Source organism: Tachypleus tridentatus, chromosome 2 (assembly GCF_004210375.1).
Source record: "Tachypleus tridentatus isolate NWPU-2018 chromosome 2, ASM421037v1, whole genome shotgun sequence".
Lineage (NCBI taxonomy): Eukaryota > Metazoa > Arthropoda > Merostomata > Xiphosura > Limulidae > Tachypleus > Tachypleus tridentatus.
The window spans coordinates 21,204,442-21,232,404 of NC_134826.1; the positions used below are offsets into that span (position 1 = coordinate 21,204,442).

At 35.7% G+C, this 27,963-nt stretch overlaps 1 protein-coding gene across 2 annotated transcripts in view; it reads right to left on the reverse strand.

The window, feature by feature from the left end:
* Nucleotides 1-21,970, reverse strand: part of LOC143239185 (lachesin-like) — a 148,182-nt gene extending 126,212 nt beyond the window's left edge. For both annotated transcript variants that reach the window (XM_076480056.1, XM_076480064.1), the window contains exon 1: nt 21,814-21,970. In XM_076480056.1, coding sequence (XP_076336171.1) covers nt 21,814-21,868 — 55 coding nt within the window. In that variant the 5' untranslated portion in view covers nt 21,869-21,970. The remainder of the gene's footprint in view (nt 1-21,813) is intronic.
* Between the last annotated feature and the right edge of the window lie 5,993 nt (nt 21,971-27,963).

Sequence of the window (27,963 nt, forward strand, 5' to 3'; positions counted from 1 at the left end):
GCCCTTTCAGCTGTGGGGGCGTTATAATGTGACAGTTAATCCCACTATTCGGTACTAAAAGAGTTTGCGGTGGGTGGTGATGACTATTGGCCTTCTCTCTAGTTTTACACTGCAAAATTAGGGACGGCTAGAGCAGATAGCCCTCGTGTAGCTTTGCGCAAAATTCAAAAGAAAGGGAAAAAATATACATAATTTTAGATCCGATCGCCAAAAAAACATATGCCTATAAATAAATACAACCACACCAACTGTTATCGAATATTATTGATTTTCATTACACAGCGAGTAAAACAAAGTCAGAAATGTCATGACTTTTATCTTCACGATTGTCGTTGTTTCAAACCCGCTAATGGCTAAGCCTAATGGATACTTTGATTGACACGTGCTAAAACAGCTTTTATTTCTACCCCACTTCCCTGATATATTTGCTCTCCCTAGGTGAATTTTATGTTATACACACATATGTAAACGTTTTTATTTATTTTCCAATTATTTTAACAGAATTGCGACAACAATTTCTTTTTTTACCTTTTTGAAAGCATTCTTGTCATATCATAACTTCAGCAAATACAATATCGTAGCTTCGAGCTTCAAAAAAAGACAATTAAAAAACAGCCGAACAAAAGGAGAAATGTTACAAAAACTTTCGAAATACTAAACTCTGCGCAAAAATCCGTTAAATGTGACGTTCTATAGAGAGAAGAGCTGACACAAAGCTCGTTTTAACAGTTGAAAGAAAGAAACAACACGTCAGGTTTTTGAATTCTTAAAAACGTATAACAATAACACCTTTCAAATTCTATTTCATACGCCTCCCGGGACTTATTTAGAATCTATAGTTTTCATTTATTACTTTGCACTATCAATCTCAAAATTAATCTTTTCTCTGCTTCAGACAAAAGCTTTTCAGGAACTGCATATTTACAGTAGCATAAACTTTTTGTCGATTCTCTCCTGTATCTACTGACTTTGATTACATTTACATATGGTAGATTAATTCCTTTCAAACTAGAAATCAGGAACTCGTGTTGTATCTTCAAATAGTTCTATTTGATGTGGTAAGAAAGAAGATTACCGATGGCCTTCTCTCCAAGGAGAAGACGTAATAATTTATACTGAATTTATTTTCACTTGAAATAGTAAGTTAACCGTGTGTATTTACGATATCTTAACGATAAAGCAACAAAAGGTTGTGTGAAATATATTCTAATAAATGTTTTGATCAAAAATGGTCGATCAAGGAATAACAACAAGAGAGAAACTATTGATCAGTTAGATTGATCAGTTACTTTATATATATATATATAATTTTAAATTTCTCTTGTAGTTTTAATTACAGTTAAAAGTAGTGTTTTGAATAAGAAAAACGTTAAATTTAAAACAAAAGACTCGATGAGGTTAAAGGTAGGCTTAATTATCTCCCCTCATCTCAGCGGTACGTCTGCGCACTTACAACGCTAGAAACCAGTTTTCGATACTTGCGGTGGGCAAAGCACAGACAGACCATTATGCAGCTTTATGCTTAACTTCACACATATTTAATTATCGTTTACGCTATATCAGTGGTAACTTTTTCGTGGTTTATAAACGTAATATTTTCCAAATCCTTCAAAGTAGTTTTTGACCTATTTATTTGTTTTTGAATTTCGCGCAAAGCTGCACGAGGGCTATCTGCGCGAGCCCTCACTAATTTAGCAGAGTAAGACTAGAAGAAAGGTTGCTTGTCATCACTAGTCCCCGCCAACTAGACCCCGCCGTCCCTAATTTTGTAATGAAACACTAGAGGGAAGGCAGCTAGTTATCATCAACCACCGCCAACTCTTGGGATATTCTTTTACCAACGAATAGTGGGATTGATCGTCATATTATAACGCCCCCACGGCTGAAAGGGTGAGCATGTTTGGTGTGACAGGGATTTAAACATTTGACCCTCAGATTACTAGTCTAACGCCTTAACTACCTGGCCGTGCTGGACACTGTTTGACCACGATATGGTTTGACTTAACAACATCGAGTCAGAAGATAATTCCCACCTCGCTACAATTCTTTACATTTTCACAACATTCGGTGTCTTCTTGTTTTTAACGCAAGCCAACAGATCGTTCTGCCTGTATTCTGTTCACCGCGGAGAATCGAGCCCTGATGTTTAGCTTTATGAGTCCTTCGGCTTCCCGTGACAACATCAGTCAAATAACAACAGTAACCAATACTTCAGACATCAACCGCTTGCACGTGTTACTTCAACTTCCTTAAAATATTCTTGAAGTACTGAATATGAGAGCTGTCAACATGTGTATATATTCAGCTATTGTTTCCAAAAGCTATGAACAATCACTTTTCCAAACATACTGAAATTTTACCTAAGGGCTATTTAGAGCTTAGGAACACAATGTACTTAATTAACAGTGCCCTTGGCCATATCCATAGCTTATGGTTATATGAGTTAAAATCCAGATCTCTTTCGTACAGTCCCTCGCTCGTATAACGATACGTCTGTGAATTTACAACGCTAAGATCAATGGTTCGATTCTCCTTAATGGACTCAGCAGATTGCCCGATGTGGCTTTGCTGTAAGAAGACATACACACACACACTCATACGTTGATTTGCAAATGCTTATATTGCCTAAAATTGAATACTTATGACAGAACTATATTATAAAACACTGTGCAGTATAATTCTGACCCCTCCAGTAGCTCAGTGTTATATCTGTGTACTTACGACGCAAGAAACTGGGTTTCGATACCAGTTGTGCATACAATAGAGAGAGCCCATTTTTTTATTTTTTAGTTTAACTACAAACAAATAAACAACAAAATATAGTTCTATAATTTCAAGGTTATAAACGTAGGTATATCACGAATCTTCACAATTTCGAAGCAAAGTGGAAATACATATACTCTTCAAAACAAGAAACGCAAAAGGGATATTTTTGTTATTTTAAAGAGAAATATATGTAATAACGTTACAAGCTCAGAATATGATGTTGCACGTGTTAAGGCACTGATTGTCAGACCAAAATGACAATAAAAGTTGTGCACTTTGAAAACGGAGGAAAACATCGGATTTTTCGCCAAAACGCATGCGTGTCCAATAAATTTGTTTGAGAGATCTGCATGTTCTGCAAGTGCAACATGTGCAAAATCCCTATAAAAGTGACGGGTTCTCGGTTTCCATAGCTCAATGTTAAGCCACCGACACGCAATACAGTTACGCCAAGACTGACTGAAGCACAACGCAACAACGCCATTGGTCGCTTGGAAGCAGGCGAATCTCGATCAGATGTTGCCAGAGCTGTGAATGTCTACCCAAGCACCATCACAAGGCTATGGAACGTCACCAACAACATGGATCAACTCGTGACCGTCCACGATCTGGCAGACCTCGTGTGACCACGCCCGCACAAGATCGCTACATCAGGTTACTTCACCTTCGGGATAGGACCACCACTGCAACGTCTACTGCCTCAACCATACCAGGGCTGCGTAGGATTTCCGATCAGACCGTACGCAACCGTCTACGGGATGCAGGGATCCGACCTCAATGTCCAGTCAGAGACGTCATCCTCACCCAGCAACATCGTCAAGCACGGCTGCAGTCTTGTCTAGGGAGTGACCAATTTAACTCAAATAAAGTAATCTTTGTCTAACTGTTGTACAGAATCATGAACCGAATGTCACAAGTTGTCTAGGGAGTAATAAACCTAACTCAAGTAAAGTAATGTTTGTCTAATTGATGGAATCATACTCTGAACCTATAAAAGTATATATGGATTTTTAAGCTTAACATATACTGGATATTAACGCAGACATGCAGATCTTTATAATAATTATCTGTTTTAATAAAGTAGTTTTGAGTCCAAAAACACTTACACGAAACTCCTTTTTCGTACTTATAAATATTCATTTATCGTTTGAAAATAGAAAAACGGAAAAATATGGCCAAATTGCAGAAATACACCGTTCTTAGTTCAATATCATGCTGTAGGGTTTGGTTTTTGTTTGTTTTGAATTTTGTGCAAATCTATACAAGGTCTATCTTCGTTAGCCATCCCTAATTTAGTAGTGTAAAACTAGAGGGAAGGCTGGTAGTCATCACCACCCACCGCCAATCTTTGGGCTACTCTTTTAGCAACGAATAATAGGATTGACTGTCATCTAATAACGACCCCATGGCTGAAAGGGCAAGCATGTTTGGTGTCATAGGGACTCGAACCCGCGACCCTCGGATTACGAGTCGAGTGCCTTAACCACCTGGTCATGCTAGGCCTATCGTGGTGTAGTACTTTGTCTTATGGTTTTACTGAAGTAAAGTTAATAATTCTAAAACTAAAATGAGAATCGCAGTTTTTCCTAATCATTTTGTTTAATTTAGAATTTCAGATTTTAACAATAAAACTTTGTCATGCAACAGTAAGTTTAATCAGGGGTGTTCTATTATACACTCTTCATTTTTCATTCAATTTTCATAACCTAAAATTAAATCGTAGATATTATTCAAAACCTAACTTAAAGTTGAAAAACATATTGTACTTTTTTTTCTTATTTCTGACTGTTCAAAGCATAAATGCGCCCCCTATCCTTTTTAATTAACCGTACCACTCGCATCAGATGCAACCTCAGATCTTGATTAAATCAATGGATCAGATTTGCTATATAGCTTAGAAACTCATTCTGTTTGTGATTACTTTTTTAAAGACGATACTTTAATCAATGATAAGCCACAGTTATGAAATTTCACTACGTTAAGACTGGTGATAAGATAGAAGTATAGAATGTTACCCGAACATGGCGGATCCATTTCCTTCGCCTGTTTCTTCAGATTACAGTTTTATTTTCAATAAAGGGAAATATAAACCAGTTTCTTATCACACAAATATAACCAATTAGCAGTGTTGATTTTTATAAATAATACTATTTTGGTTTCAAGCATCTTCATTTCGAATGGTTTTCTAACTATTGATTGGCCTAAAATCGACGCATATGAAGACAAGAACTTGAAGTGCCCTTAAATACAAATATGGCCTTTCCTGAAGTCCCTTTACCAATGTTTGTTAACGGTCAGTGTTAGCTTCTGAAAGTAGCTTGTAATGACTGTAGCTAATTAAATATACCATTCTTATGTTCTTACTAATAAATTGGCTTTCAGTACGATGGAATATACTTAGAGTAAGTCCAAAGACCCGTGAATTGAAATGTAGAATCCAGTCTTCTATATTCTGACCGAAACCAAAACCTCATAACTAACACTACAATGACTTTTAAACTATGAATCCTATATACAAGTTCATGATGATGCTGTAGTCTGTTTTTTATCGTGTAACGAACACTGAACGAACCAGTTAAAAAGCGCCATTATCCAGTAATATAAAACAGAGTTACCAAAACATACTATATGAACTGTGATTAAAACAAGACACGAAACGTAATGTAAGATACACTGTGTGAACCGGTTAAATGGTTGCTATCTGATGCTTTCAGTTGTTTTTGTTCGTGAAGACACATTTATCTCAGTTAATAAACTTAAATGACATGATAACATCTACCGTTTTTGAAAATCCTTAAATAGAACTAGTGGGATTGACAATCACAATATTATGCCCTTAAAGTTGAAAGGGCGAGTATGTACGGTATGACGGGGATTCGAAGTCTTAATCTGCCGACTGAGCGCCTCAATCATTTTCTAACATCCTGAACTACAACTAATAAAGATTTAAGTCGTGCCATATTCCCTTATGTGTGGGTTTAAATACATTTTTATTATTATAACAATACTAAGTACACAGTTTTTCCTACTGCTAGCAATAATAACAATAATAAACAAATATTTGATGAATAATAAAAATGGGTACGGGATTATAGAGGACGAACCCATCTATATTCTCGTCTCTGAAACACATGCCCAGCGATAGTCAGTTGCAAACTCTATTTCTCAACCTAAAGATTACCTAAGAAGGTCGAAACGTTGTTCTGTACGTTATTGTAATAAAAGTTTTAATACCCATACCAGACGTCTTGAGATACGTTCGTTCCTTTTGTTATCCGTTCCTATTTGCCTAGCCTCCCAATGGTTCAGCGGTATGTCTGCAGACTTACACGCTAAAATCCGGGTTTCGATACCCCTGGTGGGCAGAGCACAGATAGCCCATTGTGTAGCTTTGTGCTTAATTCAAAACAACGCCAACCTATTTGTCTAATGACATTGTATTTATGACTGGATCTGCATTTCAATGTCAAAGAACATTAACAAACACGTTGAGGTTTCTAACATGACATTACATTACTTTGTGGTAAGTTTAATCGATACCAGAAAACAACTGCTCTTTCGGTTTAGTATCGAGAAAACTAAACAACAATAATTTAATATCCACCTATTACATCGATTCATAAATATTAATGTGATCAGAGATGCAAGAAAACTTAGAAACATCTTACGATCACACAAATAAAGCACAGGCCGTACGATTTGATTAAATCATTTTATTATGGGATATTTATTGAAACAAATCTTGCTAATAACAAAAAGTACCTTTCACTTTTTAACAATACGCAGTTTTCTCTCTGACGAAACAACTGAGTAATTCTGAAAACGATATTAAGTATATCGCTGGCATTAACTTATTACTGATGTCTCTGTAATTTTTATGTAGTTCACATGTTTTGTGTTAAATTAAGAAAACATCAAAATTGGTTTTGGTCATTTGCACCAACATTATTTTCTGTTGTTACCAGTTGTGTTATCTATAGTTACCAGTTATGTTAGTTCCAAACGTAAACATCATCCTCAGATGGCTCGTAAATTCACGCGTGATGGTTATATCACGAAATTGGAGATCGTGAATTGGAATATATTTTATTTAAGTTTTTTTTGTTTATATCTCTTTCTGCACTTGATTTCTTTGTTGTTGTTTTTTTGTTTTATTCTAAGAAACAGTTCATCGTAACAGGTAGAATCATGTGTGTTTGGATGCATTTACCTGATGTAGTAAAATCGTTTGTTAGGTTTAGAACTATTCCATTATATATATAGTACAATTATATTTGTAGAAAGTTAATCCAATCAGGTTAATTTTTGGTTGAATTTTATGACCACATTTAATTTGTTTCTTCGTTTTATGTACGTCACCAAACTAATTTGTTTAACTTAACTAATATTCATCTTACATATTATTTCAAAAGTATCTAATATTTTGTAAGGTAAGTGTTTTGTCATGACCAACTACTTCCCATGACACGAATCAGAGACTTCAAGAAAAAAATTATTGAACTACTCTGTAAGCCATTATCATCAACGGTACACCACAATCTGTCTGAAAGATACTGGGAAGAAGCTCAGGGGACAACATTGTGTTAAGTGAGATGTTGGAGTTGAAAGATACTGGGAAGAAGCTCAGGGGACAACATTGTGTTAAGTGAGATGTTGGAGTTGAAAGATACTGGGAAGAACTTGAGCTCAGGGGACAACATTGTGTTAAGTGAGATGTTGGAGTTGAAAGATACTGGGAAGAACTTGAGCTCAGGGGACAACATTGTGTTAAGTGAGATGTTGGAGTTGAAAGATACTGGGAAGAACTTGAGCTCAGGGGACAACATTGTGTTAAGTGAGATGTTGGAGTTGAAAGATACTGGGAAGAACTTGAGCTCAGAAGACAACATTGTGTTAAGTGAGATGTTGGAGTTTCCAGATTGACCACAAGAAATCTAGTTTCCCGAAAAGGTTATTGTAAGTGAAACTTATAGTGTCGTACAGTTTAAAAACATTTAAATTATATTTTACTCTAACACTGATCTTATACTTGTGTAAGAATTTTACGAACAGACATCGCTAGTGCTATAAATGTATTATTCAATTAGGAAAGCTGTTTAAATACAAAAGTGAAGCCTAACGTATCGTTTGATTTAACACTTGTCTCTGTTATGTTGTTTAGGAAAGCTGTTTAAATACAAATGTGAAGCCTAACGTATCGTTTGATTTAACACTTGTCTCTGTTATGTTGTTTAGGAAAGCTGTTTAAATACAAATGTGAAGCCTAACGTATCGTTTGATTTAACACTTGTCTCTGTTATGTTGTTTTCAGAATATTCCATCCCTCATAGGTGACCATGGACAAAGATAAATCGAAAGAATAACAATAGGCTTCATATAATGGTGAATTGTGCATTACATGTGTCATGTTTTTATATCATTTTTAGTCACACAGTAACCTTATGGTTAGATAAGTATACTGACTAGGAACTACGTCATAACTAGCACAAAGAATTATAATTTGAAGAGAGAATTACAGTGACTAGGAACCACGTTGAAACTAGCACACGGAATTGTAACATGATCACTCGTGTGATCGTGTTCGAAACGTCACACCTGTTACAAAAACAAATCTCACTTAATCTCAACGACGTAACTTGTAACATAACATAAATAATCGTTAAGTAAACGCAATACGAAACTTTTTACATTAAGCTTATGTTTTATACCTAGGGTTAAATATGACCCCTGTAAGATTATTTGCGATTCATAGATTCACCTAATATAAATAGAGATGCTTGGGTAGGTTTTGCTTTCGATTTTAGATAAGCCTAAAATCTTCAGACACTTTATAAATTATTCTCAATTATTCACTGAATATGGGTAAGCTAGCACTAAAAGAATTATTGTGTTTAGACCATAAAACTTAGCTTAACAAGTAAGTATTTTTTTCTACACTCTTTCAATAAGATATAAGTTTTAACATTAATGCTTTAAAATACGTAATAAATACACTGGACCACAAACTTTAAATCTACAACTATAGTAAATCTTTAAAACTTCACATAACACTATATTCTCAATTTTAAATGCATTGGTCGCCATGAACCAGTTTTTGCAGTTCGTAAAATTTTGTTAAATCGAATTATTTTATAAACATTTCATTTTTGTATTTGTCTGGAAGTTCCTCAGTTATTTATGTCAAAGTGGAGGGGCGACTTTTGGTTTCGAAGCATATACTTGAAATATAAAACAAATCTGTTAATAGTTTACATTACTAAAGTATTTTATTTTAACAGACGTGTATAAAATATGAAAAACATTACATCAAGACGGAGGCACATAATACCAATAAACTAATACATAGGCAAGCAACGATTTATAAATGTAATGAAGTGGTTTAGTTTTCGGGGAACATACAACGTATTTTGACAAAACGATGTGTTATCTACTTCATGTAGAATATTTCCTTCAAAATAAATCACTTCATTAAGCTTACAAATTGTTGTTTGCTAATTTGTTATTATAAAAACACCATCAGCGTGTATTCTGTGTAAATATATAGTTTTATTGTATGTGTGATACGAAAGTAATTAAACCAGCAGTTGCAAATATTTCGTTTTACTAAGAAAAATATCATTTTATTTCACTCACTAAATATTTTCATCGCTTTTCAAATAATGTAATAATAATGTAAAATCATTCGTTATCATTCTTTGGAAAGGCATATTGCACACCCAGCCCTACGGTAAACAAATGAGATAATTCACGCCTATTCATAATGTAAACAAAAGGAATGTTTCACGCCTAATGATGCTATAAACAAACGAGATATGTAGCCTTACATTAACAAACAAGGCGCTCTATAAGTACATGAATTACCAACAGAAGAGACGTTTCATTCTTAACTGTCATATTAGGTCATTACACCCACAAAAGGCATTTAAAAACTCCGTTTAGTCACACTACATTTGAAACACGTGCCAGGTTATAAAATGAAATAAAATAATAGCTGATAAAAAGGGTTATCTTCACAGACGTTCCTAAATACAAGCTGATAGAGTGAAGAGAAGCAAGCTGGTCTGTAGAATCTAGTTACCCATGGTCGAAGTACAGTGGAAGCTGACCCAAGGCTCCAAAGCAGGAAACGCGTTTTAGCGTCAACGGAAAGCGAACCATGAATCTCGAATTAACAGTAAGTACACTTCAACTCCCACGTCTGTCCTAACCATTTACCATGGTAAGACAAAAACAGATGTTATAAGATATTTTCCTCTGTCCATTTGTTTTCATATGAAGCATTAGTTTATCTGTCACGTGATCCGAAAACAAGGTCATTGAAATTCAGCCTGCTATGACAATCGAACATTTGGTTAGAAAAACTTTCATTTTTTCGGTCATGACTTTTCCTATCAGTATAGAAAGTAGTCACTAATAGACGCCGGAGGGTTACAATAGTGGGGTGGGACAACCCTACGGGGCTCTAATCATGTTTCATTGAGCTTAATAACGCCGAATTAACATATCGTGTTTTTCCCTGATACATAAACAACTACTTAAACCTAGATGAACCAAGTGTAGCTACTCATTGTACACTAACGTGGTTTCGTCACTCCCTCGAAGTGTGACCTACATTTTGTCAAATATCAAATTATTTTGTTCATTACTAGTCCGGGGTTGGTTGGTATTTTCGTATTGTTTGTTTTTGGTTGGTTTGTTTTTGGAATTTCGCACAAAGCTACTCGAGGGCTATCTGTGCTAGCCGTCCCTAATTTAGCAGTCTAAGACTAGAGGGAAGGCAGCTAGTCATCACCACCCACCGCCAACTCTTGGGCTACTCTTTTACCAACGAATAGTGGGATTGACCGTCACATTATACGCCCCCACGGCTGGGAGGGCGAGCATGTTTAGCGCGACGCGGGCGCGAACCCGCGACCCTCAGACTACGAGTCGCACGCATTACGCGCTTGGCCATGCCAGGCGGTATTTTCGTAACCCAAGAATTTTTATACCCGGGTGTCTGGCCCAGTCGGCAACTGTATGCAACAAGTATGTTCATTGACGTGGATTCGAACTGGTTACCATCAAAATGAAAATCGAGTGCTCTAATCACCAACGCATGTATGGCCTATAAAGTAGAATGGATTTGCGAAGTCAGTTTTTAACCGCTGTAGAAGTAATTTAATCTCAAAGCCCATTGGCCAAACTTATCACAAAACGGTCGAATACTTGTGTTTTCTATTATTGTCTGCCTTGCCCAAGTGTCTGAGAAACTTTGTCGTTGGTTTGAAATTCTTCTAAGAACAGTATGAGACGGTTTGAAACAGCTTCTTGTCAATTTAAGTTTGCAATCCTTTGGATGTCTCTCCACGCGAATGAAGCATCCGAATAACCTACTTGAAGTTCTTTGTTTTAAATTTCACGCAAAGCCACGCAAAGGACATCTGCTCTAGCCGACCCTAATTTAGCAGTGTAAGACTAGAGGGAAGGCAACTAGTCATCACCACCCACCGCCAACTCTTGGGCTACTCTTTTACCAACGAATAGTGGGATGTAACGTGATTTTATAACACCTCCACGGCTGAAACGACTAGCATGTTTGGTGTGACGGGAATTCGAACCCGCGATCCTCAGATTACGAGATAAGTGCCTTAACCACATGGCCATGCCGGACATGATCTAACTGAAACCTACTCTGTATAACTGATTTTAAAGTGGAAACCGAATCTACTACAACCATAGACTCGGCTACAACAATTATTTGCATTCAATATCATGCAGTTTCCACATGAGATATCAATGAAAACAAGATTGGAACCGGCGGGAATTAATACTATTTTATAACTTTGGTTTTATATTCTCATGGCTATAATATTAACTGTCATTATCTTTTAGTTGTTTTGTGTGGTGTAATTAACCAAGGAAATAAACTCGGCAATGTTAAACACAGCTATAATATTAATAACTGTCATTATCTTTTAGTTGTTTTGTGTGGTGTAATTAACTAAGAAAAATAAACTCGGCAATGTTAAACACAGCTATAATATTAATAACTGTGATTATCTTTTAAATGTTTTGTGTGGTGTAATTAACTAAGGAAATAAACTCGGCAATGTTAAACACAGCTATAATATTAATAACTGTTTTTATCTTTTAGTTGTTTTGTGTGGTGTAATTAACTAAGGAAATAAACTCGGCAATGTTAAACACAGCTATAATATTAATAACTGTCATTATCTTTAAATGTTTTGTGTGGTGTAATTAACCAAGGAAATAAACTCGGCAATGTTAAACACAGCTATAATATTAATAACTGTTTTTATCTTTTAGTTGTTTTGTGTGGTGTAATTAACTAAGGAAATAAACTCGGCAATGTTAAACACAGCTATAATATTAATAACTGTCATTATCTTTTAAATGTTTTGTGTGGTGTAATTAACCAAGGAAATAAACTCGGCAATGTTAAACACAGCTATAATATTAATAACTGTTTTTATCTTTTAGTTGTTTTGTGTGGTGTAATTAACTAAGGAAATAAACTCGGCAATGTTAAGCACAGCTATAATATTAATAACTGTCATTATCTTTTAAATGTTTTGTGTGGTGTAATTAACCAAGGAAATAAACTCGGCAATGTTAAACACAGCTATAATATTAATAACTGTTTTTATCTTTTAGTTGTTTTGTGTGGTGTAATTAACTAAGGAAATAAACTCGGCAATGTTAAACACAGCTATAATATTAATAACTGTCATTATCTTTTAGTTGTTTTGTGTGGTGTAATTAACTAATGAAATAAACTCGGCAATGTTAAACACAGCTATAATATTAATAACTGTCATTATCTTTTAAATGTTTTGTGTGGTGTAATTAACCAAGGAAATAAACTCGGCAATGTTAAACACAGCTATAATATTAATAACTGTTTTATCTTTTAGTTGTTTTGTGTGGTGTAATTAACTAAGGAAATAAACTCGGCAATGTTAAACACAGCTATAATATTAATAACTGTCATTATCTTTTAAATGTTTTGTGTGGTGTAATTAACCAAGGAAATAAACTCGGCAATGTTAAACACAGCTATAATATTAATAACTGTTTTTATCTTTTAGTTGTTTTGTGTGGTGTAATTAACTAAGGAAATAAACTCGGCAATGTTAAACACAGCTATAATATTAATAACTGTCATTATCTTTTAGTTGTTTTGTGTGGTGTAATTAACTAAGGAAATAAACTCGGCAATGCTAAACACAGTCCTTTCCACTTTATATACAGACAGAAAGCATATAATGAGGGTCTATGTGAGTCACTAAAGCAGGGATATTTACGAAAGTAATGATAAATCCCTTGTAAGACTTTTTCGAACTCTAAATTATCTAATTATGCAGACAGTTGTATTTTTGTGGTTCAGACAGCTGTGTTTTTATGATGCTAAAATAATTTCCCTCTCTAACATGTATTATTATGATGTACTGAATGTTTTTTAAGCTATGGAAAACAACTACTTCCATCAAATTAAGTTTATTTTGTTATAAAGTTATCAAAATGAAATATTAAAAAAACATTTTAAAAATTCACATTTTTGTAATTCCCGTTTACAAATTGACGATTTGAACGTGTTTGTGACTACCGCCACCTTGTGAGCTTTCTCCATCAGTGAGAGCAAAAACAGAATTTTCCGTAACGTCCTTAAGCCTCATCAGGTCCATGAGTAATTTGGTAGAATCTGTCGATAGAGAATACATCCGATACAAGAACAGAAAATACACTCGGCGTTCTGATTAGATCTTATTTAAAAAAAAAAGCAAAAAGCACTGTCTATATTGGCACTACTGGAGTGTCTGTTGTAAATTACTTTTCTTTATTTGCAACCAGCTTGCCATACGACCAGGTAATAAATTACGTGAAAATTAAAGGTAAATGCAAATAGCCTGTACGTGAATCACTCGAAAAGTAGCAGGATTTGATACTATAGCACCGAAAATTGGTTATTCTGTGATGCTCTCCTGATTTCCCAAGTTTACAATTATTAAATCAGTTTCCCTGCAGTAGTCTCCCCCACCTGTGTACATTGTTCACTACCTCCACTCTACGGCTTTTCTCTAAATTTGCATGTTGTTGAGATCCACTACATTTATTGCCTCCTTCGAATATTATAGATCACAATGATTACCAGAAATCCCTAACATACCATCAGTTGTACTTCCTGTGACACAGGGCTAAATGTCAAGTTGTCGAGCTAATAGAATAAAAACTCAATCAACTGTTCAGGAATAAACTTAGTGACATCACGGAACTGTCAAACATGATCACAAGCGAACTTTTGTTGGAAACATAATTTAACCGTATCTTGAAAATTACTCTATTGTTAGAGTTTTTTTCTTTCGCATCGGGTATTTATTTAATATATCTAGAGAGGGCGAGCATGTTGGATGTCAAAGGGATTCGAAACCGCAACTCTCATATTACTCGTTATCTGAGGGTCACACGTTCGAAACCCCGTCACATTCAACACGCACACGATTTCAGTCGTGAGGGTGATGTAAAATTACGGTCAATCTCAGTATATTCGTTAGTAAAAGTTTGTTTGTTTGTTTTTTGGAATTTCGCACAAAGCTACTCGATGGCTATCTGTGCTAGCCGTCCCTAATTTAGCAGTGTAAGACTACAGGGAAGGCAGCTAGTCGTCACCACCCACCGTCAACTCTTGGGCTACTCTTTTACCAAGGAATAGTGGGATTGACCGTCACATTATACACCCCCACGACTGGGAGGGCGAGCATGTTTAGCTCGATGCGGGCGCGAACCCGCGACCCTCAGATTACGAGTCGCACGCCTTACGCGCTTGGCCATGCCAGGCCCCGTTAGTAAAAGAGTAGCCCAAGAGTTGGTGGTGGGTGGTTATGGCTAGCGGTCTTCCTTCTAGTCTTACACTGCTATATTAGGGACGGCGAGCACAGATAGCCCTCGAGTAGCTTTGTGCGAAATTCCAAAAATCAAACAAACAATTATTTTAGTCTTACACTGCTAAATTAGGGATGATTAGCGCAGATAGCTCTCGTGTAGCTTTGTGCAAAATTCAGAAAAAAATAAACTAAAATTCTAAAGTGATGATACACTTGGCTATATGTACAGTATATGTGGATGGCTCAAGTTTTAAGGTAATCCCTCTCAAATTACAATAATTATTTTGCAAGCCCCTTCAATTAATGTTATTATATATCTTTATTTCATAACATTTTAACAGTTCTTTTTATTTACCAAGCTGTTCTCTACTTCTGTTCTCTTCTTTTCTTACACCGGAAGTCTCTGTCTCACGTGTCACACATCCGGTCTCGACACAACATCGTGGCACACACATTCGATCTATACTCGCATTTAATTCTTGGTAAACAGGGGTTCAAAATTCCAAAATCACTGAGTTTGTTCATGTTTTATCGTATTGGAACTATTCATGTGATTCTATCTACTCTTTAACTGTAGTGAATTAGTAAATAGTAATAGTTAGGCATTTTAAAGTTTATGCATTAGAAGGAAGTAATCATTTTACTTCCTCGAATCTTCGAGCAAAGCTACGCGAATATTCACGCGCTAATCGTCCTTAATTTTCAAATAATATAGAAGAGGAAACAACATTAACAGGAATGTATCCTTATTCAAGTCGCTAGATTTGACCATTATTTGACCCGTCCACTATATAATAATTGAAACTGTTTAAGTCTTGTTTCTTAAAAGATAAAACTTGCATACACCAAATACGCTTGTAATCCTAACTGCTTTTCGTTTATTTCGAACTTTTTGTATACAACTTATGAATTTGCGTCACCTTTTTGTTAAACAACTTTAACCATACTTTCCATATTGGTTCACTTGTTTTGAATTTCGCGCAAAGCTACAAGAGAGCTATCTGCTCTAGCTGTCCCAAATTTAGCAGTGTAAGACTAGAGGGAAAACAGCTAGTCATCACCACCCGCCACAAACTCTTGGGCTACTCTTTTACCAACGAATAGTGGGACTGACCGTCACCTTTTATCACCCCCAAGGCTGAAAGGGCGAGCATGTTTAGTGTGAAGGGCATTCGAACCTGCGACCCTCAGATTACGAGTCAAACGCCTTATTCACCTGGCCATGCCGGACCAAATTGATTTGTCCCAATTATCAAACATGTTAACTGGGCGTGCGGCTCATAATCTGAGGGTCCCGGATTAGCATCACCGTCGCGCCGTTCGCATGGCCGAACGCGTGAGGAGTGCGACTCGTAATCCGAGGGTCGCGGGTTCGCGCCCGCGTCGCGCTAAACATGTTCGCCCTCCCAGCTATTACCACTATTCGTTGGTAAAGGAGTAGTCCCAGAGTTGGCGGTGGGTGGTGATGACTAGCTGCCTTCCCTCTAGTCTTACACTGCTAAATTAGGGACGGCTAGCACAGATAGCCCTCGAGCAGCTTTGTGCGAAATTCCAAAAAAACAAATCAAATAATGCCAGTAATATCAAATGCATGAAAGTTTAAGTTTTTCAATAAATATTTTGATTAAAAAATCCATTGTCTTTGTTTTTCTTAAATATTCCAAAGAGTTTCTTAAAGGAATCTGATAATGGAAATATTTACGCCTCAAAAGAAATTATGCTGAATACATTTCTGTCGGTCAATTTCAAACCAATGATTTTCATACGAGTCATTTAACTTTAGCACGTCACGAGTTCTATTATTACAAACTGTATGACACGAATACTGTTATCGAAAGTTTAGTAGCAACCGAAACATAAAATATTTAAGATTTTTTAGTGTTTTTAGTAAACTGCTTTTTTAATAAATTAAATTTCTTGTCAGAATTTATCCGTCAACATTTCTCTTGGATAACACTAGTTGATTTGAATCCATATATATTTCACATACATTTATATTAAGTTTTGATTAGAAAACCAAGAGGCCTTGTCATTACCATATACATTATCAGCTTATCTTATAAAATATGTATTTTCATGTAGCATAACAATCGACAAGCGTAGACAGATATAACCTTCGAAATCAATTTAACTTATTAATATATATAGTCAAGTTTTGATTAATGTGTAATTTTCTTAAAGTACAGGGATCATTGTAACCACGTGTTTCGATCTTTTATTTAAAACAAGTCGAGATTTGTTCACAGTTTGCATAAAATCATATGTGCTCTTCTACGTTTTGAACAATGTTAACATCTGATATATTCAGGAGATTTCCTTATGCATATAACGATCTCACAGTTCTCATCAAACGAAAAAAACAAAATACTCCTTCAGCTCCACGTAAATGATATTTTCACCAGGTCGTAGTTACTGCTCGTTAAGTTTATAGCAGGTAATTATAAATACTGTTAATGTGTTGTTTCACACAGTTGAACAGGAAACCAAGTAGAGTTTAATAGCGAAGACTTCCTACGCTACTGTACACTTCACTTAAAGATGAAATACATTTCTCAACTTGCACAATGTACAGAAGTGTATCACTCTTTCTTGCTGTGGTATATATTCAGGGGCTGTTTGATCATTGTATTACTGTTTCTTGCTGTGGTATGTATTCAGGGGCTGTTTGATCATCGTATTACTGTTTCTTGTTGTGGTATGTATTCAGGGGCTGTTTGATCATCGTATTACTGTTTCTTGTTGTGGTATGTATTCAGGGGCTGTTTGATCATTGTATTACTGTTTCTTGCTGTGGTATGTATTCAGGGGCTGTTTGATCATCGTATTACTGTTTCTTGCTGTGGTATATATTCAGGGGCTGTTTGATTATTGTATTACTGTTTCTTGCTGTGGTATATATTCAGGGGCTGTTTGATCATTGTATTACTGTTTCTTGCTGTGGTATATATTCAGGGGCTGTTTGATCACTGTATTACTGTTTCTTGCTGTGGTATATATTCAGGGGCTGTTTGATCATTGTATTACTGTTTCTTGCTGTGGTATATATTCAGGGGCTGTTTGATCATTGTATTACTGTTTCTTGCTGTGGTATGTATTCAGGGGCTGTTTGATCATTGTATTACTGTTTCTTGCTGTGGTATGTATTCAGGGGCTGTTTGATCATTGTATTACTGTTTCTTGCTGTGGTATGTATTCAGGGGCTGTTTGATCATTGTATTACTGTTTCTTGCTGTGGTGTGTATTTAGGAGTTGTTTTAAAACTGCGTTACTGTTTCTTGCTGTGGTATGTATTCAGGGGCTTTGTAAGAACCATATTATTGGTTCTTCCTTAATATGTATTCAGAAGTTATTTGAGAAATGTATTACTGTTTCCTGCTGCAGTATGTATTCGGTATTATCTCGTTAAAATCCTTCAGGAAACTTCTCTAATGGCTTCAGCTTATTATATAACTCAAGAAACAAATCGACCGCACTGTACAGATCATACAAGACAAAAAAGAAATGAAGTAAGACCAAAACCCTGTGATATTTTCCCAAATCGGTTGATAATAATAAAACATGTCTAGAATGTACCTTTTAATTTTACCTTAAAAAACTGCTGTCAGCATCAGGGCATATTAAAAAGTCTCTGATAGTACTTATTTTTTTTAAATTAGATTTATGATTAAAATTTACGAAGAGCTGAGTATCATACATACATCACTTCACTTCAGCTAGTTGAAGTCAACAGCGAAGCGTGGGGAATTAGAATTAGTTAAGGAGACCGACCCCCTTTGAAGAAACTATAGTCAAATGGAGACCGACCTCCTTTGAAGAAACTATAGTCAAATGTCTCGCAAAACGACGAGGAAGTTGTAGATAACTATATGGCCCGGAATGAGGGTCGTGGGTTCGAATCCCCGTCACACCAAACAAGCTACTCAAGGGCTATCTGCGCTACCGTCCCTAATTTAGCAGTGTAAAACTGGACGGAAGGCAGCTAGTCATCACTACCCACCGCCAACTCTTGGGCTATTCTCTTACCAACGAACAATGGGTTTGATCGTCACATTATACGCCCCCAAGACCTAAATGGCAAGCATGTCTGGTGTTACGGGATTTGATCACTGGCTATGATTTCTTTTAATTTTGTGCAAAACCATTCGAAGATCATGTGCGCTAGTCATCCATACTTTAGCAAGGATAGAGGGAAAGCAGCTGGTCGTCACCACCCACCGCCAACTCTTGGGCTACTCTTTTACAAATTATAACGCTCCCACTGCTGTAAAAACAAGCATATTCTGTGACAGGGATTCGAACCTAAGACCCATAGGTTGCGAGTCGAGCGCCCTAACCACCAAGCATCCTTTCACATTTTGTAGAAAGCGGTATTATGCAGTTCTCCTCTCGAAACAAATCAAGTCGCAATATTTCAACGTAAAGATTAATTTTTGGTCGAAGTCAGCAAAATCCAGCTCACATCTTATATAGGGCCCGGCATGGCCTAGCGCGTTAAGGCGTGTACTTCGTAATCTGAGGGTCGCGGGTTCGCGCCCGTGTCGCGCCAAACATGTTCGCCCTCCCAGCCGTGGGGGCGTTATAATGTGACGGTCAATCCCACTTTTCGTTGGTAAAAGAGTAGCCCAAGAGTTGGCGGTGGGTGGTGATGACTAGCTGCCTTCCCTCTAGTCTTACACTGCTAAATTAGGGACGGCTAGCACAGATAGCCCTCGAGTAGCTTTGTGCGAAATTCCAAAACAAACAAACACATCTTATAACAAAACCAATAGTACGATCAGTTTTGAGTGTTATCTGCTGTTGCCATTAATATAGACTGTTCTTATCGGAACTTGTCTTTTTAAAACTCTGTTTTCTACTTTGAAAATATTATGTAGCTCGAAGAGTTATCTAGATTCGTACATTGGGTTGAAGAATTCGACAATATAAAGTCTGTATAAAGCATTCTTAACTCAAAGTATTAAAGAAACCTATCAATATTATATTCATCTTCGAACGAGTCAATTTGAAAGATATTCTAACACAAAGGACATTTTCAATTCTTTCACATGATGTTCCGTCTTTTTCTTTCGTTTCTCTGTCGTAATATGATAACTTTGTACAATTCTTTGTTTACTTTTGTATCCATAGTAAAGCTACTGAAAGGATATTTCTGTACTTCTTAAATTTTTGACTGCCTTATTTTCCTTGAAATGCGTAAAATATTATGTTTTAAAAGCACGTGTGTTATATTCATGTTTTGTATGTATACAGCGTTTTGGTCACTATTATATAACACCACCGATTTTGGACGGTGAGCAATAAAAGTCGGAGTTTCCAGTAAACCCAGAGTAATTAACATCGGAGTTTTTTGTTGTTACCGACACCTAGTGGTCACTGATCTGGCAGTTTAGCCATGGTATTACCCCGATTAATAATTCTATTATTATTATTTTTTAGCAGTTCTGGTTCAGTTATTAATGTTCCAAGACGACGTGTATTTTAAGGTCTCTAGTGTGGAATCAAATCTCGTTTTAGTTTTATTAAAAACTCTGTTTATTCCCTATTACTCTCAAACACAGACTCTTTCTTTGAGAATAACAACATGGCGTAATGCGTACGCGAAGAAACGTCAGCCATTCCGCGTAACATGTACTACACAGCTGGTCAGCACGTGCATATATATACATAATGTCTGTTGAAAATAGTAGCACACATGGTATATCTGCTGAGATTAAATGGAATCTGATTATAACCGTCCATGTGTTACTAACACGTTTAGAGAAGCACTTGCATAATAAACCCACTCCATCATATATTAGCACGGTCACAGCTTCTAATTCTTTATACGTCATAAACACAGAAATAAAACACTACTCTGCACATTAACGTATTTCATTTCTTTAGTTATAAACATGATCATGGTTATTTGTTTGCTATTTATTTATTATAACATACCTGCTTTCTTTCTCTTCCAAAGCATTTTTCGAATCTCCGTCACACCAAATATACTCGCCCTTTCAGCCGTGGGGGCGTTGTAATGTTACGGTCAATCCCACTATTCGTTGGTAAAAGAGTTGCCCAAGAGTTAGCGGTGGGTGGTGATGACTAGCTGCCTTCTCTCCAGTCTTACACTGCTAAATTAGGGATGGCTAATGCAAGTAGCCCTCGTGTAGCTTCGCGCGATATTCAGAACAAACCAAACCAATCTAAAGCATTTTAGTAAAATCAAGACATGGTTGATTTAATCTTAAGAATGAAAATAATTCTTCAGAGATTTATCGACTGCTCTAGAAGACCGTTGTAGGTTTGTAAAACATCTAATATTCAAATTCCGTTTGGGAACTGTGTTTATTAGTAAAGCAATATGTTTTATCTCATGGCTGTTCCTTCTAAAGATTTTACACATTGAAATATTTTAAAAGGCAATATAAAAATAAACATTATCTTCAGTTTGAAACCTTACTGTATTTTTTACACCTTTAATGCGATTTACGTTAAGAAACAAAAACAAAGCTAATTTCTGATGGTCTTTTAGTATGTCAGATACGGTAACACTCTCGTGATTTGTAACAGAATTGTTTCCTTAGCATAATTACTTCTAAATATAACCAATTTTCTATGATATGTGACAGAAAACAGCTTGTTTAACTATACGTATGACAGACTTAAATACAAACAATATTCTATATGTGGCAGAAAACGCATAGCCTGTTTAAACGTCTCTCGTTATGTATATGACAAACGTAAATACAAAAAATATTCTATGATATGTGACAGAAAACGCATAGCTTGTTTATCTCGTTCTATATATATATGACAGACATATATTCAATACAAATCCTTCCGTATATCAGGATTAATTAAGTATATAATTACTAGTGTTAGGCAACTGAAATCAACGATATTCAGTTATTTCTGGCTGAAATTAGTTCATCTTCATATTACAGAAAGCAAACGTGTTTTGTTATGACACAAGTAGAAAGCAAGTTACTCGATATATAATTTTTTCTTTTCCTATTACATTTCAAGAAATTTATATAAAGTAACCACCTAAACATAAATATTAAAAATTCGTCATTATGACACTTAGAGCCACTAAATCACGTATTCTTTGTGGAAATTCACTCTTAAAAGACAAAAACATTTGCAGGACACTGTGTTCCTGGAACTCACTAAATCTCACCTTTCACGCAGCAAAACATTACGAGCACGAATACCAAATTCGACAACTTTTTCATATCTTCAGCCTTTTAATCTGTCACTGATAATTCTTCAGTCGTATTCGTCCTTGATCGATATAATGCCTCTCACAAGCCGACCGGTCGAGTGCGTGTCGTCAAACAGTCTTAGTCACCTCGTGACTTTCACAGGTAGATCTAGCTCCTCGGGACCTGCTCACGCGCATGCGTAGAGATGTAGACTGTACAAGTGTGATCGCTTGGATAACTTCTAGTGCTTCAAACCGCGGTTTTAATTGGCAACATTCATTACACACCTTAATAAACGTAATAAAAACTGTACTTGAGGGCTTTCAGTACAATACCAAATCATTCTTTCCATATGATTCAGTTTCATACTGAGATTTATCGTGGAGTTAAGACTTGTAACATATTGAATAGTAATACATTAATTGTTCTACAGCGAACACTTTTTTGCTGTTGAAGGAAGATTATAATAATTATGACTTATTCGATCCTTTGGGTTTGGTTTGGTTTTTCTAGAGGAAAGGTTTTCACATCCACGACTAATTACTCGAAATTATTTTTTTTTTACTTTTCCGTCTACCCAGCCCCCCTGGTTAGAACACCGATATTAAAGTTCCACTTTTTCAATCTGTCCAGGTCCTCTGGTTAGCGTATAGAAGTACATTCCCATTTTTCAATCTATCCAAGTCCTCAAGTTAGCGTATAGAAGTACATTCCCATTTTTTCAATCAAGTTAGCGTATAGTCATTCCCATTTTCTATCTCAAGTTCAAGCGTATAGAAGTACATTCCCATTTTTCTATCTATTCAAGTCCTCAAGTTAGCGTATAGAAGTACATTCCGATTTTTCTATCTATCCAAGTCCTCTAGTTAGCGTATAAAATTACATTCCCATTTTTCAATCTATCCAAGTCCTCAAGTTAGCATACAGAAGTACATTCCCATTTTTCAATCTATCCAAGTCCTCAAGTCAGCGTACAGAAGTACAATCCCACTTTTCAGTCTAACACAAATCCTCTATTAATTTATCGAAAATGAACCTTAAATGTTATATCTACCTAGGTCCTCCGGTTAGATTAGAAAAAAAATAATTTTCAAATTTTCAGTCTACATTTTTCTCTTATTAGTTCACTCGTGGCTTATAGTGTAAAGTATCGAAGAAAATAAAAATATTCAGTTTTAAAACTCAGAGTCTCTTTTCAAAGTAGTGCACAACGTTCTCGTTATATGATAGCCTCTTAATTAACAAATACAAGTAATCAGATGAAGGAAGATTATAGATGTTAACTAAACGTTTCTTTTCCCTTTAGGCTTTAGCCAGCCAGCTCAAACTTTGAAAAGAACACGTCGAATACTAGATGCAATCGCAAAGAACTATGTAATATTTGAAATAGCTATACAGATTACAATAGTAAGTTTTTATTAAGTACTATTTAGTAAATGACTAACGTTGAACTTTATAGCCTTAAAATGTTAGAAATGGAATGAGAAACATTAACACAAGCCCCTTGTTAGAATTCAACGGTAATTTTTCTAAAACTAGCGATAAATAAGAATGAAACGTGCATCCTTCAACCCAGTTCATTGGATCAGAGCGTAAATACTTGTGTAACCAAACTTTTCTAGATTGTCGAGAGTAACATTACGTAACAAATGTTTACTTTTCCTTGTTCCTGGGCAGAAAGTATTATTCCCCAATTGCTTATGCCTAAATTAAACGGAAGAGACCTATTTTATCTCTTAAAACTTTGCTTTTGTGACCTGAGTAATGAAATTTTCAAATTTATCCATTTTCCAAGACATTCCAGGTAGATTCAGTGCTGAGTAGCTGACAGAGAATTTTCTCAAACTTGCAAGAATTTTCAAGAACTTTCTAGAATGTTGTAGAACTCCGAAGAATTTTCCAGAATGTTGTGCACGAGAATTTTCAAGAACCTTTTAAATTTTTCTAGAACTTTTCATAATAATATATATACAGGGGCTCACCACTCACCAGTTCAGTTTAGCTACCTAAGTGAACACATAGACCTTTCTAATTTTATCAGAGATGGCATCAAGAAGCTGCAAGCATTCTCCAGATGCATTCTGCTATGTATGTGGCCAATTTATCAAAACAAGAGCGAAAAAGTACTCTGTAAAAGAGGAATACAACAGTGTCATGACCTTGCTAGAAGCCTTGAGGTATGATGAGTATGGCTGGGAGGTTATGAGAGACTCCAAAATGGTGACATTTCTGATGGGTCTCCAAGAAGACTTTACCACGTTTCCCCGTTATCTTTGCTTTTGGGACAGCAGGGACACCGCAGCACACTACAACAGGAAGCACTGGCCATAACGGACCGAATTCTGTGTGGGGAGGCACAATGTCAAGTGTGAGCCACTAGTGAACCTTCAGAAGGTGTTGTTCCCACCATTGCACATAAAATTGGGTCTCCTGAAACACTTTGTTACAACTCTTGATAAGGAGTCTGCAGCCTTCAAATACTTTCGAGACTTCTTCACTAAGTTGTCCGAGGCAAAGGTCAAAGTTGGTGTTTTCGCTGGACCACAAATAAAAGAGATCCTGGAGTGCACAGAATTCCCAAAGAAGCTCAGAAGGAAGGTAAAGAAAAACTTTGGGCAGCTTTGTTGCAGCGGTTCGGGGCTTTTTAAGCAATCACAAAGCTAAAAATTATGTTGAGGCTCTAGTAAAGAACTGCGGCAGAATGGGCTGCAGGATATCCCTGAAAGTCCATATCCTTGACGCTCATCTTGATAAATTCAAGGAGAATATAGAAGCATACTTAGAGGAGCAAGGCAAGCGCTTCCATCAAGATACACTGGACTTTAAACGCCGCCCAAGGAGCGTATAACGAAAACATGATAGGAGACTATATTTGGGGTCTGATACGTGAAAATGATTTACATTACAGTCGCAAATATCGAAAAACTACTCACTTCTAAATATTTTTGTATAACTTTAGCATATATACGTGTAAATCTTGATTCGTATGTTGTTTTATTCAGACCTTATGTAAATGAAAATGTGCAAATTTGCCCGTTTTTACATAGAAAATAAGTTAATTTCTAAATTTCATTATCCAGGTCACAAAAGCAAAGTTTGAAGGGAATAATGGTCATTTTCTGTACTTTTACAACATAACCAATTAAAAACTAACACATACTATCCAGGAACAAAATTTGTGTTACATGGTGTAATAACACATACTATCCAGGAACAAAATTTGTGTTACATGGTGTAATAACACATACTATCCAGGAACAAAATTTGTGTTACATGGTGTAATAACACATACTATCCAGGAACAAAATTTGTGTTACATGGTGTAATAACACATACTATCCAGGAACAAAATTTGTGTTACATGGTGTAATAACACATACTATCCAGGAACAAAATTTGTGTTACATGGTGTAATAACACATACTATCCAGGAACAAAATTTGTGTTACATGGTGTAATAACACATACTATCCAGGAACAAAATTTGTGTTACATGGTGTAATAACACATACTATCCAGGAACAAAATTTGTGTTACATGGTGTAATAACACATACTATCCAGGAACAAAATTTGTGTTACATGGTGTAATAACACATACTATCCAGGAACAAAATTTGTGTTACATGGTGTAATAACACATACTATCCAGAAACAAAATTTGTGTTACATGGTGTAATAACACATACTATCCAGGAACAAAATTTGTGTTACATGGTGTAATAACACATACTATCCAGGAACAAAATTTGTGTTACATGGTGTAATAACACATACTATCCAGGAACAAAATTTGTGTTACATGGTGTAATAACACATACTATCCAGGAACAAAATTTGTGTTACATGGTGTAATAACACATACTATCCAGGAACAAAATTTGTGTTACATGGTGTAATAACACATACTATCCAGAAACAAAATTTGTGTTACATAGTGTAATAACACATACTATCCAGGAACAAAATTTGTGTTACATGGTGTAATAACACATACTATCCAGGAACAAAATTTGTGTTACATGGTGTAATAACACATACTATCCAGGAACAAAATTTGTGTTACATGGTGTAATAACACATACTATCCAGGAACAAAATTTGTGTTACATGGTGTAATAACACATACTATCCAGGAACAAAATTTGTGTTACATGGTGTAATAACACATACTATCCAGGAACAAAATTTGTGTTACATGGTGTAATAACACATACTATCCAGGAACAAAATTTGTGTTACATGGTGTAATAACACATACTATCCAGGAACAAAATTTGTGTTACATGGTGTAATAACACACATACTATCCAGGAACAAAATTTGTGTTACATGGTGTAATAACACATACTATCCAGGAACAAAATTTGTGTTACATGGTGTAATAACACATACTATCCAGGAACAAAATTTGTGTTACATGGTGTAATAACACATACTATCCAGGAACAAAATTTGTGTTACATGGTGTTATTCACCTTTACAAGTTTTTACAACAGCTCATTATTCTCTCCAATTGAAAAAAGATAAAAATACTGAATTAAAGTGTAAAAAATATTTATTATGACTTAAATATTCGTAAAACTACAACTATAATATATACAACATATAAAAAAAATTTAAAAAATGAAACTAAAATAAAATAAATAATAACAACTTATAACTTTTTATGCTCTTGAATTTGTTGTACATCTGGTAATACTGATTAACTCTGATACTGATCTCGTTAACTCCTGGGTGAACCATTCACCCAGTACAGAAACACTGAATCAGTGGGCCATTAACAACTGTCTTTTATTGTTTCATGCGTTATTTCAATACGTGTAATTTAAGTGTTTTTGTTTTTAAACGAAGTAGAGTGACTGCAGTGCATTATTAGTATAAAAATTGTGTTTCGATTCAATAATTGCACTCGGCACAGTAGAGCACTTAGGTTCGCTAAGTTGGCGCGAAAATTCCTACAGATGGGTGCCACCGTTCCTCGTCATTCTATTGAGCGCAAGAAAGATGATTACCGAAATAAGCATTTGTGACAATTGTCACTTCTATAAGAAGTGGCAAAGGGGAGACATTTAATTTAACTTATTCTACATGGTACAATAAAATCTTACATAATGTATATAAATAACTGGCATGAAAAGATATATATATATATATTGATCTTTCAGTGGGTTCAGAAAATACAGAGACTAACATCAGCACATACGAAGACTGACGGTTCAATGTTAATATCGATACGAAATGAAATTCTAGGAATTGGAAATAATAATAATTTTCCGGTAACGTACTCTTTAAACGAAGCATATTCTTATACTTATTATGCGTTCTTCAATTAACTGTTCAGGACTAACAGGACGAACAGATAAACATACGTTTCACTATCATAAATAAATACGGTTTCTGTATTTACTTCTTTGGTTTTTTCTAATGGAAGTTATCATTGAGTAGGTTACACTTAACTTTATGCCAATAAAAGAGCAATAGTTTATTTTTTCTGTTTATTTGTTTGAAATTAAGCACAACGCTACACAATGGACTATCTGTGCTCTGCCCACCACGAGTAACGAAACCTGGTTACCAGAGTGTGCCGTTGTGGGCAGTTCTTTTTGGCAAAATATCGTATGAAAAATAATAAAGATTGTTGGGTTTTTTTTATCTTCACGTATTTTTAACATAATCTGATCAGACTACTGATTTTATTTATAGGATTAATAAATAATCCACATGATCCACCTTTTTATAACTTGGATTCTCAGTTTGTAAGGTTTTCGCTTGCAGCTTACTTTGAGTTGGTAATATCGGTTGCTTTGGTGGAGTTAGATTAGGTTTGTAACTATTGTGGGTGTGACTGTAAGATACATAGAGTACAGTGATGATTGTTAACCAATGCTATACTGACCAGCCTTATGACTCAAATGATTGTAATGAGATGAGGCCCGGCACGGCCAAGCGAGTTAAGGCGTGCGACTCGTAATCTTCGGGTCACGGGTTCGCATCCCCGTCGTGCTCGCCCTTTCAGCCGTGGGGGCGTTATAATGTTACGATCAATCCCATTATTCGTTGGTAAAAGAGTAGCCCAAAAGTTGGCGGTGGATGGTAATGACTAGCTGCCTTCCCTCTAGTCTT